The sequence below is a fragment of the Sipha flava genome, unplaced genomic scaffold (assembly GCF_003268045.1).
Source record: "Sipha flava isolate LNK unplaced genomic scaffold, YSA_version1 118_pilon_pilon, whole genome shotgun sequence".
In the NCBI taxonomy this organism is placed as follows: Eukaryota; Metazoa; Arthropoda; class Insecta; order Hemiptera; family Aphididae; genus Sipha; species Sipha flava.
In genome coordinates, this window is record NW_020271743.1 from 1,268,874 (window position 1) to 1,286,082 (window position 17,209).

At 36.7% G+C, this 17,209-nt stretch overlaps 1 protein-coding gene across 1 annotated transcript in view; it reads right to left on the reverse strand.

The window, feature by feature from the left end:
- Positions 1-17,209, reverse strand: part of LOC112693852 — a 33,797-nt gene that overhangs the window by 5,365 nt on the left and 11,223 nt on the right. The window contains exons 2-6 of the mRNA XM_025569098.1: positions 12,232-12,262; positions 9,230-9,486; positions 8,476-8,612; positions 3,737-3,924; positions 2,158-2,248 (exon numbers count right to left, since the gene is read on the reverse strand). Of these exons, the coding sequence (XP_025424883.1) occupies positions 2,158-2,248; positions 3,737-3,924; positions 8,476-8,612; positions 9,230-9,486; positions 12,232-12,262 (704 nt within the window). The remainder of the gene's footprint in view (positions 1-2,157; positions 2,249-3,736; positions 3,925-8,475; positions 8,613-9,229; positions 9,487-12,231; positions 12,263-17,209) is intronic.

The following is a 17,209-nucleotide window of genomic DNA, read 5'->3' on the forward strand; positions in this document are numbered from 1 at the left end:
AAAAAAAAAAAAAAAAAAAAAAAAAAAAAAAAAAAAAATGAAAAAAACAACATATAAATATACGTGGAAATAAACGGTTATAACGTTACGCTATTACACATAATTTATACACACACACAAGTATTTTATACGTTTATGTCAAGTGTAATACCGTCTTCGTGTAACGCAACTCTCACTGGGTCACGAGTAATTTTTCACACACATCCAACGCAACATTGTAGTAACAATAATAACAACAGCGCACCGGTAGGAAAATATTAACTTCTTTCGTTCCGATTCCTCGGGCCGCGGTCCGAACCAATAAACGCCGTTCGAAAATCATACAGTATTATATAATATTGTAGCGGTATTACGATAAACACGTATGCAAATGGCCATGTACGTTTATTGAACTCGAACAATTATTTGTATGTTTCTTCGATTTATCGTCCTATCGTATTATTCGCACGACTGTTCCTAAAATGTGTAAATTCCTAACATATCCGTTTCGTGGACGATACCACGGATTTTTCTCCAAATGTTTTGAAACTGTTTAAACCGTCTACGTCACATCCGATGCACGTCTTTACAACAGTCATGTACACGCATACCCTACAAAATAGTTGACCTATGACAACAGTTTACCTCTTCGTTGTAACCGCGTTCTCGGCGAACCGCGGAACGGGTTCAAGAGGAAACTAACATCTCTGCCGTGATCTATTTTTTTTTTTTAATGTTTACTGTTCATCAAAATCAATTAATTTGAAATTCGCAAACGCTCGAGTGATATAGATTTATATTTCATGCTCTGATCGAATACACACCCCATCAAATTCCGTCAAACATATCTGTTGACGTTACTGTTACACCATCTGCATCGCAGAACACATATCGTACGAATACTGTTAGCTCATGTTCGATGTACAATTTTCTCGTTCATCGTTAGTCAAATAACTTTTTATTTATTTTTAATTACTTTTTAACTATTTAACTAATTTTTACATGACGTCAAAGTACAATAATTTAACCAATCACGGTATACCGAACAGAATTTCCGAACCGTCGTCATTATTCCGCACGTAATGTCAACGGTGTAACCGCACCAGAGTACGTTTAACTATGTACAAACTAATAGTGCAGCGTAATAGTTTTAAAAATAAATAATTATACATCACATTTATCCTTTCGACTGCGGTCGAGATTCAAATGTCGATGTGGTGATCGAGAACAGTCGATAATGTACAATTTTCAATATAACGATACTGCGATGTTTATACATGAGAAAAGTTATTTGAACCAAAACTGACAAAATATGCTCAAAGAAAATATTTAAATGTGCGAGGTAGGAGTCATAGAAAAAAAGACATTTTTTGTTCTTTGATGTATTTTACATACAATAAATAACAAATATATTAACAACGTCAAAGTTTGCACTTGAACTGAAATAAAAAAAACTAAAAAAAAAAAAAAAAACATGTACGAAATTATGGAACATATACTTGTGTTGACCATAAAACTTGAAGGTTTGAAGAAATAATATGAATCGTCCTACGCCTTTTCTAACTTATTATTTAATGATACACTGATAACAAAAATGAACCTGATAACTCACCTAATCGATTCTTTTACTTATATTGAAACGAAAATAATTTACAAACATTTTTATTTAATGTCGTGGCAATAATATTGTGAAAAATGCTACATCTGTATGCACTTGTGAACTTATAAAAACGAAATCGTATAACATAGTTAAACGAATCGTTTTACCATTATAACGTCAAATATGGAGTTAACAATTTGAGCGTATACGTGTGCAATGACAACACTATTGTTGTGTGGATCAGTGGCAAGATCGGAACATCCTCAGAAAAAGGGTTATATTACTGTTATGTATAATATTCCAGTGTTTATTACACATAAACCTCGGTACACCAAATCAGCTTCTATTATTATTATCATTCATTCATATCAATTACCAGAAGTATTATTACAGGTATTCGCAGTGATCGCTTTCGTTTACCAAACTTGAATAAACGAACCGTCCCGATCCGAGTTTACCCGTATGTCCTCCGAACACGTCAGGTGTATATTTACATAATTTATACTCCCCGATTTTACAACACGCATTCAAAAACAATAATAACGTAACGACACTATCGAGAAATGTAAACCACTTACCCGTCCTTGACCAGGGCGACGCTGCCGGACACGTGCGCGTTATCGGGATCTGGAGACACGGACACTTCCATTAACTTGACGAACTTCCAAGCTGCGAAAACCAAACGATATGTAAAAATTGTTCTATCAAAACATGCGCGCGCGACGGTAAACTGCATGTTACCGTCCGCCATGGCATGTAAATATAATAATGTACACGTGTAATTAATTATGTGTGCGTGTGCGATTCGCTCGTGACAGATGACGGACGGTGCGCGGGAAAAAATTATGGTGCCCGTGAAAAACGTTTTCCACGGGACCGCGAACGATTTTTCCCGGGACACTGCTTCGATTATACTCGTAACATCGAGTGTACGCGCTGTTTTGCCCGACAAATTTTCCAATGATCGACGTGCACAATGATAAATGATTAACGCCGCGATTTTTTTTATTTCGATTTTTTTTTCCCATCGTTATTATTACCATACGATGGTATGCTGTGGCGATAGGTTTACCGCTGAAATAGATACACAACGCGTTTACTTTCTACGTTATAATGAATTTGACCGGGAAAAATAATATTAAATATACATATATATATATAAACGTGTGCGCGTATATAATGTATTTTATTCTATCGGACGGGCAACAACCGCGGGAGATTAGTACAAATTTAACGGATTACCGTACGGTTTTTTTTTATTTAATTATTTTTTTTTTTTTTAACGTTTTCTCGCGTTTTTCGGCGGACACGGTAATGCGGTGATATATTAAATTTGATTTTCGGTTCTGAAACCGCGCTCGACGACGATAACATCATCGTCATCGAGAAACGGTAAAGAGCATTTTTTTTATTCAGTTTTCACAAATTATCACGGGCAATTACGTCGTGCGACCCATGCGTACCACCGACAACGCGTGATTGTCATAACGATTTCCCGACAAAACGGACGAGAAGTGCGTTACGACGAAGCAATGGAGTTGCCGGATAATCTTATTTTCAGTTGCACGTCGTAATATCTATGGCGAACGCGAACACGAACAAGTCTTACGCGTTAAAAAAAAAAAAACAATGAGTATATGAAGGGACGCGCAAACCGGTTGTGCAAGGTGTTCAAAAAACAAAGGCGGCCAAAAATTTAGAGCGACATTATAAATCAAATCTCAGAAAAATGTTCATAATAATTGTACAATAATAATTAAACGCAAACATAATATAAAACATATTTTAAACAATAACTAAAAACAATTTTGATGTCTAACAAAAAAAAAAAAAAATTTGGGCAGTGCTCAAATAAGAAATTTTAGGTGAAGGAGTTCCAGCAAATTTGTTTGTACAACATAGGCGGCCGAATAGATCAGATCAGGGACTTGAGCGTACGTTGTGCGTGTGTTTTTTTCTCAACTCTTCGAGTTGAATCACATAGACACAAAAATATATTGAGTAAATTGAAAATCATGTAGTTTCTATTCGGCTCTGTTGATTAGTAGAAAAACTGTAGGTACGCGTACCTAAAACGCGTAGGTATCACATGCGTTATAAACAGTGACTTCGGAATGTCCTGCCGCGGTGATCACGATCGGGTTGGCGGTCACGTACCTGAATGCGGATTGATCCTGGCCCGCAGCTGTAATTTGGTGCCGATGGGCACAGCCTGGTCGACGGGCAGCTCGCTGTTGTGGCTCAAGTTGGTCAATCGAGCGGGCGCTTCCTTGTACAGGGCAACCTCGTACTCAAGTCTTCCGGGCGTCTCTTCTACGACTCCGGACACCCGCGCACCGTGTGGGCTGTGAACAAATCGGATACGTGTTTAATTATACAACCATATTGAACTCGACAAATCTCAACTGCAGACGCACTTTAGTTCACCCGTCGAATCGTACCAATGGCAATACACGTCCGAGCCGTTCGATTAACGTAAAGGTTTTACCCGATAAAAGTTAGCCTGTTAGCCTACCGTACCCGACCGGTTTACCGACTCAGACGTGCGACGCCTAAGACTCGCGTGTACACCGTTGTAAGCAAAAAGATCTGTGCATCGTGTTTAAACGAACGCGGTCGGAGAACGTTTTCCCTTTTTCGCGTCGCCGTCGTTTTTTATGCACACAGAGTGTGTTAACACTAGCAAAACGACGGATACGGTCACGTCGAATTCAAACCGTTTTTTTACGCACACACGACAATACATCGATAGGTATGCAACTATATGGTACAGCGCAACGATACGTTATTGACGTTCCGTATTCAAATCCGACAATGCCCGGTCCTGATATGACAATACCGGTACGCGCAAAACCATTCGTACGCAATTATGTTGCCTGTCGAATAATAAGGGAATGTTCGTACACACAAACACACACACACACACATGTAACGTTGTCGCGTTTTGTGTGTCATCTTGCATAGGTGTGCGTAACAAATGGGTCAGTAGGCGAAACGAACGGACGCGGAGGAAATGTCCACGGAGAGGTAGAACGCGAACGCGCGCAGTACCGTGAAAATGTGAATTTAAGTATTATTATTATTATTATTATTTATTTTTTTTTTTTATCGCGATCACGTTCGTCTCGGCCATATTGTTTATTTAAATATCTTCTTTAAATATACGCACACATGCGCACGGACATCGTACGCATGCAATATAGGACGCGAATAATATTATATTTAATGATAATGATCGTTCCTGCCCCCCCCCCGATCTCGCTTCCACCCCCGCGGAGGAAAACACAAAATTCTCTACGACTCGTATTACGTTGCGCAAGGCGCGCTCGCAGATTCCGTCTTACGGTCGCCCACTCCGTCCGGCACACATTGTACGTTATCGTCTAAACAATAGAGCATACACCGTTTAATGAGATGCATGCATTTCGTGAAATGAAAACCGAATCGATTTTCCACCGTTTCCGTAACAAATAGTATTTGCTCGCCGTAAACCAGTAGTATGTGCAACGTTCCGTCGGCGGTCGTCGTCTTCGTGTTTACCAATTTTTCTTGTTCGGGTGTAACTTGAGCACGTGTACACCTAACCTAAACGTATCCAGTTTGACGCGTACGATAGATGTTCGCAATCGTCTCGAATGATCGTCTGAACCTGTCCTCGTCGACAGGAACAAACCGTTTTACGTATTTATTGCGATACCGAGGTCTTCGATCGTCTGTGACGAACACGGTCTACAATCGAATACAAACACTCATAATTATAAACTGCTCGTTTACAATAGATTTTTCTCGTGGTCCGCGGTGCTTGTGGTTTTTTCTTTGGGCTTCCGACTATTTTAATTGCAGTCTTACTAATTATACTAGAAAGCAGAAATTATCATTTTCATCGAGTATAGGAACAGGTTATTTTTTTAAACAAACCACTTTTTGCAATTTACATGTATCACTAGGCTTCTGAGAGCAAAATAACCAACAACGGAAAACAAACGTCATCGTTTTAATATCTCACAGTGTATAAAACGTTCTGAATTATAAATCTAATGTTGTATAAACGTCACGTCGGCATATTATATTACACATCGTATAAGTTTAAGCGTAAATTTTAACTGGCAAACACTATGCACCATATCGACCGTCAATCATAGAGCATTGATTATAAATCCGGATTTAAAAAAAAAAAAAAAAAAAAACGTTTTACTTTGAACGACGCTTGAATGGTATCATAAAAAATGAAAATTGAAACGTGCGAAGCAATCGGAATGTTGAGTAAAAAGTTTCGAAATCACGAGCGACAAGTGATGAACAAACAGATTACGGTTACTGTACAGTGAAAATTATAATATATCAAATGTAAATAAAAACGTAATATTTGTGTGCACTCGGTTTTCCCGTGATCAACGGCGGTCCGCCTGGAACGTGGTCAATCGTCGTGCTCGTTAGATACGTAGCGGTCACGTATAATCATCAGCGTTACCGATGACGACGACAACAGAAGTAACAACATCGGTGAAATATAACCGCTCCGGTTTCGAGGGGTGTAATCGAGTGCAATCGTAGTACGACGCAGAGAGGAGAAGGAGAAACGATCCGGACGGTTAGGTTAGGATTGCTTTTGTTAGCTCGGTCGTCGCGCGCGCAGTACGATATTATTTTATAACACTAATGCACACGTAAATGAATTACGATCGTCGAGATCGGCGAGCGGTAATATCCGCCGCCGCCGACGTGAATTTTCATCCAAAACCGAGATCGTTCCGGTCGACGAACGGTGGGATTTTCGAACCGATTAACGGTGTCAACAACGGGTGCGCCTAGTCCGCAGTCGAATTACAAAATAACTTCGGTACGCACTAGATTACTACCACCACCCAGTCTCGTGCAATGGTGCACCCCGTCGGCATCGCGTTCGACGTTACACGTATGCATTGTTAAAATTACGTTTACCGTCTCACTCGTCGAAACACACACGTATACGAATATTATTAATTGCACTGCGTGCATGTGTATCGTCATCGTACACACTTGCGCGCACACACACACTTGTACACTCTCTCGCGCTCGCACACACTTACGGTCCAGCACACACGCGCTATTCGGTTGTACGGTCGTCACGGTGTACCGGCGGACTTAGTCTACAAAACGCGTTCCGGGCCGCGACGACGACGGCAACAACAACAATAATATTATTAAATAATAACGAGAAAAAATATAACAAACACAACGACCGAGACACAATAACCGAGCCATTGATATCGGTCAGTATACTACTGACAGGCACGTAAAAATAATACACGCTCTTGTACGTATATAGCTACTGTATGTGCGACCGATTGTATCGAGTCGACCGGCACTTCGGCGGTACGTTACCGTTACCCGGGTCTCGAGTATCCGTTTTTACACCGTCGCCAAACGCGTACGTCCTTATCCTCTCCACCGTCATCGAACGACCCACAGGTGGTTTGAACGTTTTCGTCTTACCGCACCGGTACCAATAAAACCGCCTGCCCGCCCGCCACCGAAAAAAATCCTTCACTCCATTCGCTTTACAAGCCGCGTTTAAACGTCGAAACGTGCACAAAAACGACGAAATACGTTCCGTAAACTGTGACTACGCGTTATTCTACACCGCCGTCAAATAGATTTCTAAAAAACTAAAACCCGAAACGGTTCGAATACTGCACCACAATATTGGTCCAACTGTTTTACGCGTACGACGTATGTATGGACGATGTTAACATGTGGACATAAAGTCGACATTAGTCGGACGATGTCCACAATCATCGTACATTTCGGCTGATGTGTAATCGTTCGCGTACAAACATGAAATCACATCATCGTCCGCGGAATGTTAATATTAGCCCGTTGATCGTGCGAAATGCTAAGCGTTGTACGACTACATTAATTTGTCGGCAATGTCCGTGTTGTTAGTAATATCCGTAGCGTTTAATGATAACGGTTGGCTAGGGTCGAAATGTTAAAATGATCCGTTACATACGTACACATATTGTGTTTTCGTATCAGCGTACATAATTTCTGTCGCAGTTTCTGCTCCGTGTTCGTTTTATATTTTATTTTTTATCCTCTAAGCTTACGCACATCGGTTTTTGGAAAAAGAATAATACTGGCGCGGTTCATACACACAGTCGAGTGTTATACGTGTACGGTGCACGTCAGCAGCAACAAGCCGTGTTACAATGATTACAACAACACGATGGCGGTATGGAATCTTTTTTGAAATTGGAAAAACAATGAGGAAAATGAAAAAAAAACCGTCTTTTCGGTGTGTATTATTTTAATTATGTACGAGTGTACTACAGTCATCTCGGATTTCTTGTACACGTAGCAGCTGCACGGCTTACAAACGCACTAAACACTGCCCTCCCCCTAATGATACATTCTCTTTTAATTTCTCTCCTCAACCCGTCCGATACGTATTCGAAACGCACATCTGATCGGATTGTACCGAGAGTGTTTCAATTAGGTTTTAGTTGGTTTTTTTTCCTCTCCGTAGATAAAACATAAACACATCTGCACGCTCGTACCTACATATTTCAATGCACCTGTTAAAGCGTGCACTAAAAACGCATATTTTTATTTTTTTTTTAGCCATCAATTAGATAAACTCATCAAATACATTGCGTGTACGTATAACACGTGCGTGTGTGTGTGTGTGTGTGTGTGTTTTACAATACCATGGATTGACATGAATGTGTTTTCTTGTTTTTTTGTAATTCCGTTTAAAAAAATCTCGTTTTTCGTAAATACAACTATGGCGTACAATACTATGATGACGTTATACCGTAAGGAAAAACAATTACAATCCGATACGGTGTTACTCCATACGAGCGAATAGGTGTACACTGCAATTATAATGTATTTAACACAACGATTGGACTTACAAACTTCCGGCAAAACCCGCAGCTTTGTTCTCGATCACCGTCGGTTCCGGCGGCTTGCACATTATGATCAGCTCTTGATCGGACATCATCACCACGCCGGGAAACTGTGGAAACCACACTCGGACGTGCACGAAACCCTATCGGAAAAAATCGATTAAAATTGATCATATTAAATACGTATAATTTTTTCGCGAATGCCATCTATTTACATGCGGTATCTATATTCTTTTGTTTTTCTTTTTACCGTTAATTTTCTTCGTCTGTTTAAACGTTTAAAATAAAAATATTTCTATACAATTTACAGAAATTTTAAAGCACACAATATTTTGTAAAACTTTCTTTCTTTTTTTTTTTTTAATTTCATATTCTAAAACATATTGTCTTATTTTATAATTATTGAATAATACTAATACATCATTTTTTTTCAAGATTCTGAAATAAATTAAAAAATCGAAGGGAAAGATATAGGACCATTAAGATAGAATAACTCACAAAATATTAGTGACCATCCACATTTCCAGAACATGAAAATAAAAATAACTTGCGATGTTTCTGCGGAAAACTTCTTAAATCATAGTCTAATAATATGGTTAACAATAAATTTGTTTTGGTAAAAATGTTGTGGGCGTGATAAATACTGAGAATTGCATGCAAATCATTTTTTTTTTTTTAAAAAAAAATACGCGTAAGCAAATTATCGGAAAAAAGAGTGTTTAATGGGAAAAAAAGCAAAAAACATTATTTGAACACTCACGTTTCTCCGGAGTACGCCACACCGCGTAAAATCGGTGACCAACAAGTTGTAGGTCAACAGTGATGCGTCCGCCAAGTCGGGTCGTATCTGACAGATTGGATCGATGAGTGGGTCAACGGATCGGTCATCGGCAAACAGTGGATGTCCCTTGAATCCTTCAGGTTTCTTCAGTCTGGCGGATATCACGTCTTTGACGCCCAACAGCGCTTTGCCCACCCTCAATGAGTCCGTCGAAAACGAACATTGTATTTCCGACACTGAATACAACAGAATTGAGCGATTTTAGTAAGCTGCGATATGCTTATAACGGATCTGAGACAATGAAGGCATAATGGAATCCTTTCACTAACTTATTTTTAATGGAATAGTACGACGGTACGAACGTGTGGACGCTTTTTATATATAAATATTTTATTTCGTAAATATATAAATATATTTTTAAGTTCATCGGTATGAAAATAAAAGTGCCTAAAATGAAACTTAATAAAAAAAAAGATCACATGCGCACAGAAATTATAAAAATTTGAAAAATATTTATATAATTTCAAAAATGTAGGCAACTACTAGTTACCGATACGCCTATTAAATTGATGGAGCGGCGACTAGAGCGTCGAGGTCAAGTCCCACACAAATGTTCGTAAAATAATTGAAGACCTGGCGGCAACATCCAGACATATTCATATTTTGGCGAAAATCAGTTTTTGAATTTTTATTATTAATAAAAATAATATACAGCGATTGGTGCAACAACCAGACAAATCCGATCATTAAATACAGAGACCTTGTACAAATGGAGATGTCTGATTTTTATTTTGGTGCAACAATAAGACATATCCGGATATATCTAGTTGTTGCACCAAAATGTTGATCATATTGCATTTAAAATATGATTACGTCTAGTGATCACATTGTTGTACTATCATACTCATATTTGGTGCCTTAACGGCTTTACAGTGTATTATCTTGTTCGTTATAACAAATTTTAAATAAATAATACTATTATAATTCAAAATACTTTTTATTTAACATTAAATAAGGACAATACCTAATAATGTAATTAGTGATATTAGTTTTACAAATTTTGACGACTCTATCGATGATTCCGATTATTAAAATCCGTTTTCATCAATCGAAGTATCGGATTTTGAAAATATGTCTGAGTTTTAACTTAGTTAATACTGCCAGTGTTTCTTTTATGTTATTTTTTAAAATTAGTAAGTTATTTCAATTTTGTTTGTTTTTATACATATAAAAATTTTATCTATAAGTGTTAGATACTCATATTGTTTAATAATAATTAAATATGTTGACATAAGTATGTTTCATACCTTAAACATAATATGTTTTGTTCTATTATTTTTTATTAAGTTTGAAAAATTTCATTTAAAATATTATTTTATATTGTCAGTTTTTCTTTTTTTTTTAAGTTATTAAAATGAATAAGTTATTTAAATTTAATTGGTTTGTTATACATATTATAAGCTTTTATTAGCCCAAAGTGTTATATAAACAATGTAATAGGTAAGAAAACCTTTATCATATTAATAACATTATTTATTTGCATAAAAAGAAAAAAAATAATTTTACGGTGCAACGACCAAACAATACTTTTATTTTATTTTTTTTAAGTATTTAAAATATATTTTGTTATTTATTTTTCATGATATCAGTTAAACATATTGCCAAGATATTTGAATATATTTTGTGTTAATCTTTAAAACCATTTGTTAATTTATAAAACAGTTTTTTGTTCCTCCTGAACAATTTGATAAAACGGATGTGTCTGGTTGTTGCCGCCAGGTCTTCAATTGTAGGTACACTATATAGGACAATTTATAATAATATACAGATGCTCTACACTTCAATATTTCCAGTTTAAACACTTGCTATCTGCAGTGGTTCCAAAATTAAACAATGGTAAGAAAAACGTTAATTTCCAATACGGGCGGGTATAAACTTCTTTCTAAAAATCAGTGGTAAAACTGTCAAATATTTGGTTTTACAGTAAAAAGGGTTTACTATCCTAAATATTTTAAGACCACTGCCCTACATAAACATGGATTTCGGCAATTTCGGCTTCTGTGAACCCAACTGTAGTTACTAACGAAAAGTATATAATTACGAGCGATAGTCGAATAAATAACATACTCGAAGTTCTTGCGCGAAACTCATTAAAATAATAGCCCGGGCACGAACGTTTACAGATTCACGTACGAAGTATGATATATACATTTATATTTAGAAACTAGCGGGCGCACTTTTGGAGTAAAAAAGCATTTATACACAACAAACACGATCGTGCATCTCGTGATCATTTATTATCCTTTTGAAAAACGTCCAATTATTTTTCGCACTTGACAACGGCATTCATTACTGTCGTTATTATCGATACAATTATAATACACAGTGCACGTTGTGCCATTGAAACATTTAATACATTCATTTCGTACTAATATAGAATAATACACATATAAAAATATAAACATTCGCACGATCAGTACACTGCGTATGATTGTGTGTTTGTTCTAATGAATAGCGTTTAACGCACAATAACAGAGAGAGAGAGAGAGATGCACTAGTAGAAGAAAAAATAAACTAGTACGATTATGATAGTACTTGTCGATTTGGTGGTGCCGTGAAATCGAGACCAACTTCGTCGAGTAGGCCGTGCTGACAAGATTAAAACCAAATTAAGCACGAAATCGTCGCATCTGTGGACCTACGGGATATCTAGCAAACATCGTCAACGTCGAGGAAATAAAATCAGGACGTTTTCACGATCAAATACTAAGTGAAGAATTTTCAATCGAAACGTACAGTAACTATTCAGAACTACCGTAAAGACGGTGGGCGGTTGATGACGACCTAAAGAGGAGGATATGTACGTCGCTGTGATGCGGATAAAATATTGTGAAATTCACAAAAGCGTACGTCGTCATAAACATAAAACGATAAGAGAAAAAAATCAACAGTAGAAATGTTTTATTTGTTTTTCTACTTACCATCGTAATCTTGCATAGAGACCTCGTGTGCCTGAAAAAAGTAAAAAAAAAAATCAGTTAATACTTGAACACAAAAAAAAAAATAAACCAATTTATTCCACATTGAGTACCTATATACGTCGCATGTAAACAGAAAGTAAAACAAAACTAATTAAAGGAATGAACATTAATTAATATACACATCCTCCAAGATAATCGTTAGACACGGTGAAAGACAAATCGTCCGCGTGTAATACAATTATTAGGGTTTGATCCATTTTTACTTGACGTTCCACGCGAACACATAGTATGTAGGTAATAATATAAAAATAGCCGATAAAATCGAGAGTGCATGTATAGCGTATCTCACCACTTTGGTTTTCTCTGTAAATTCTAAAATGCGTGTACGTAGCAATACAGATTTTTTTCAGCAAACCATAAAGAACGATTTTTCTTCCATTAAATCATTCAGCTTTTTAGCCATTAAATCGAATTAGAGATTTTTTTTCATTTTTTTTTTTCCCCCGTAAGTCATTCGCAGTTTCGATTTACAAATAACGTTTGTTTAAAATATTGAAAAAATCTAGAAGTATAGAATAAGTAGAACAAAATATTGGAAAATATATTTTCCTCGGAATCGACCGATTTAATAGTTGTTCTTTGGATTCAACGCGTTACGAGAGATTATAATTCGAAATCAAAGGGAACTAAACAGCCGAAACGTCCGGATGATACGACACCGCAACTTGACGTTTCGTCACGAGTCTCGATGGCAAAACAATTGCGACAAAACGTTCAGCGTTTCCAACACTGCAGTCAGCGGTTATGATTGCAAAGACGTTCGAGAGGACGAAAACGGGTGAACAATTTGCCACAAATAGTTTTCGCGAACGAGTGGGTCGTACTGCTACTAATCACTGCGTTATATTCGATGAGTAGCGGGTGTACAGAGAACTGGGAAATAAATCGTGTACCGTTTACGAACCAGCCGGCGGCTATCCCTTTTTTAGAGTTTGACAAAAACAAATTAAAATGATGAATAAAGGATAAAGACATGACCAAGTGATTGTTTTGTGAACAAAGTATAATATTTTGTTTTAAATGGTTAAAGTTATGAATGAAAAGTAAAAATGATTCGGAATATCTGGTAAACTTGTAAACGAATTGAACGTGAATAATATTCAGTTTTCGTGTATCGAAACGACGATAACAATATAATATTTATGGCACAGCAAATAATAATCAGTTTTGGCCATTAGCTTGGGAATATGGATTCGATGAATTCAATTGGTTTTCAACACTAATCGCCTGACAATCCATTCGACTTGGATGGACTTGTGACCGTCGCAGAGGATAAAAATCTACCGGATGAGCTGCTGAAGGTGCTGAGATAAAGAGCGTTCCGTCGAAGACGGATTTCCGTCCGGCCCCGGCCGTACCCGTGCGTGAGCCGTCATGTAACGGCACACATCCGACGTGCAACCGCTGGCCACGGGGTAGGGATTATGGTACGCGACGCATTTCGCCGAGATCCCGACCGCGTGCAAGTCCTCCAGGGAGCTCGCTGTTGCCGAGATGTTTCCGAACCCGTGGCATGAACGATGATAGCCGATCTCGATCCCGTCCGAAAAACCGTTCGATCGCTGCACGCAAAACGTAATACGAAAAAAACCGCATCAATACGTTTACGGGGATCGAAGTATCTTTCGGCACACCGGTAATGAATTCACCTCTAACGCCATCTCTCATCCCTTCCACGGTCGCGCGCTTGGAAACCGTAATAGTATTTCGTCCATATTCCCGTGTTCGGTTCGTTGTTGTTTTTTAAATCTCCCCCCCCCCCCCAGTTTGTTCATTCGTTTCGTGTTCGAACGACGGAATAATATTTTTTTATTTTTGTTTTTTGTTTTTTCCGTCGAGTAACGTTACACCCGACAAGACGCGCGGACGAGTACAATTTCCGACTGAAAAGTCGCGCGCGGTCGACCAAATTCTTTGGTCCGCTGGGTCAAAAATACGGTTTTTCACGAGGAGTATTCAGGGCGCGACAGGCGGTAATCGTAGTGTTGCGTACCATCTGTATGGCAGCACCGTGCGAGATGTCAATAACGTAATGTGTGCCAGTGGCGTATTTAGGATTCTGTTGACCTGGGTACACATTTTTTTTTTGTGCCCTTTCTCTTACGAGTTTTTATACTGGCAATTTTCATACCAATAAAATAAGAACTTAAAGCTTAAAGAACTAAAATTTGTTTCAAATTTTTCTTTCTCAACTTTATTAACAGAAATATTTAATTTAGACAGTTCAGCACTAGGACTACAGTTTACAATTTCTGATATGTCATCACCATTTTCATCAACAAAGGATTTTTGATCAATACCTAGTTTTAAATAAATCAAAATATGAATACCTAGTATGAAATGAAAATGAAAAATAATTTATATAAATTTAATAAATATTAGTACTTGATGTGTTTTGTACACTGTTAACTACTGAATCATTAATATTAAAATAAGCATCGAGTTTAGCAACTTTTGACAAAACATTTGCATTTTTAATTGCTTTAATTTTTGCCTTTTTACGATTCTCTGCACCACTAAGTTGCTTTTTGGAATTTTTAGCCATCTAAATATTATCAATCATTAAGCAAAATTAAAAGCAATAAGCATTAAGCATGATATACCGATTAAAAAGTTAAAGCAGTGTTTGATATTATGCATAATTTACTATTTTCTACGAATAAAAATTATACCTTAGGTACTGTAATTTTAATAATAATAATAATAATATAAAATGCATAAAAGGGACTGAATAAAATAGTTCAAGCTAAGAGTTTCGCATAATTTAGATATGACACTGCTCAACACCATGCAATTTGACTAGATAATTACAAATATATACTCCTACAGTCGTAATTACTCTGATAGTCAGATCTCAGATAGGTATGATACTATGATGATTAGAAAATTCAATTTAATCGTTGTCAGAGCAAGAGACTAAAATTTAGTAACTTATACTTACACTATTTTATACAATGTAAAGATTTTAACACGCAGTTTAATAAACATTTTAAATAATGTTACTCTCAAACAGAGAAAATATATAAAAAAAAAAAAGTTATAAATAAAAATTTGACAAGATATGAGAGAAAGACGTAAAGATACTATAAAATGAACCATCAAAGTTAATTATTCGTTATCATAATATCAGTTATCCTTAATGATTCACACTGTCACTGCAATAATTAACACGTTAATAACATCATGGTAGTGGTTTTACTGTATTTTGTTATTAAACAGTTGCTGACGACAAAAACAACAAACCAATACATGCGTCACGTGCGCTTATTCTAAAATTGACAAATTTATAAAATAGCTGTGTTGATATTAATAGAAAGTTAAGTTTTTTATTTGCCTAAAAAAAAAACTAACTTACCAACATTTTTATTTTATTTTTCTTACCGCTAAAATCATTCTAAATCTGTTTATATATAAAAAAACTCCCAGTTAATTAGTTGCCCCCAAAAAAGTACTGCCCGGGGCAATTGCCCTCCTTGGCCCCCCCCCCTAAATAAGCCACTGATGTGTGCGCACGGCGACCGCAGCCACGTGATTCTTTTTCGTATATGTACTTTTTGTTTAATTTTTTTATTTTTTTCTTCTTCCCTGTTTCGCTGCTTTAGTTTTCGGTCGGTTGTTTCTGCGGGCACATGAAACGGTTTTTACGAACACCGAAAAGCCCTCGGCCCGTACACCGACCGTAACATCGCGTGTTTGTGACTGCACAGCGTCTTCTTCGAACGTTCAAAATTTTGACATAGGTACGGGTTTTCGTTTTCAAATCCAGGATCGTAGGCCCGATTAGATATTTAGATATTCTCTAAGGTGTTCTCGTATCCGTGCGATGAGACTTCCCTGTTGTGGTCCTCGAGTGTTTTGTGTACCGTAATATGCAATTCATAACGATGCAGTACACTGCGTTTTATATTTTTCAGCTGACAACGTTTTTTTTTTTTTTTTGAAATGAATCGTCATCGAGCGATAAACGACTTTCGGTACTCTTAATTCAGTATCATCACGCTATATTTCGAGTGAAATAAAAATAAGATACAAGCACAAGCCAATCGCAATAATCTTGACATTACGTACCATGGAAGTATTCTACTTATACTATTTAATTTTTTTACTACGGTAAAACGTAAGAATAATAAATGACCGTCAAATACCGTAACTAAAGTTATGGTACATTTGAATTTTCAAAATACGATAAAAAATAATAATGATATGATGAATCGAAGTTATGTATCGTGGCATTTAAAACGTAGCGGTATGACTTTCGACGAAACGATAAATGCAAAACTGTGACACTGAAAATAACTGTGTTCGTGATGTATAATTTATGACGGCATGAATATAAACCGTTTTGTGGAAAAAAAAACTTTAGCGAATCTACCAAAAACCACAACGCGCAAGTGCCACATTTCGAATAATTGTGTCGGTTAGTTCCTTTATACACGTGTACACAGAAAATGAATGTGATCAGTACAGTTGACACGTTCGGTATAACATATTATTGCATTTTCTCTTTCCATTATTTTTTGTTTCGTTTAATCGTTTTAATTACGATTTACATTTTCTTTTTTTTTCCACCAAATCTCATACAAATCAACAACAAACTAATGACTCACGCCCGCATGCCTAATTTTTAAACCGTACATTCATCGTAATTGAAATCATTATACTAAAACGCGCGATAATCGATTGTATTTTATATTATTTACTCGGAGAAATTAACGTACATTTTTATCACGTCGGTGTGTATTTTATTCGTGAATAACTACCTATTTTTATTGTTATTCCTTTCTTAGAAGAATAAAACGTTCGTGAAGGTTTTATATTGTTGCGCTGACAGAATAACGCGAGCACGTACTTAGGAGAAAAAACATTCAACTGTTGATTCAGACGTAAATATATAATATACCATATATATATATATATA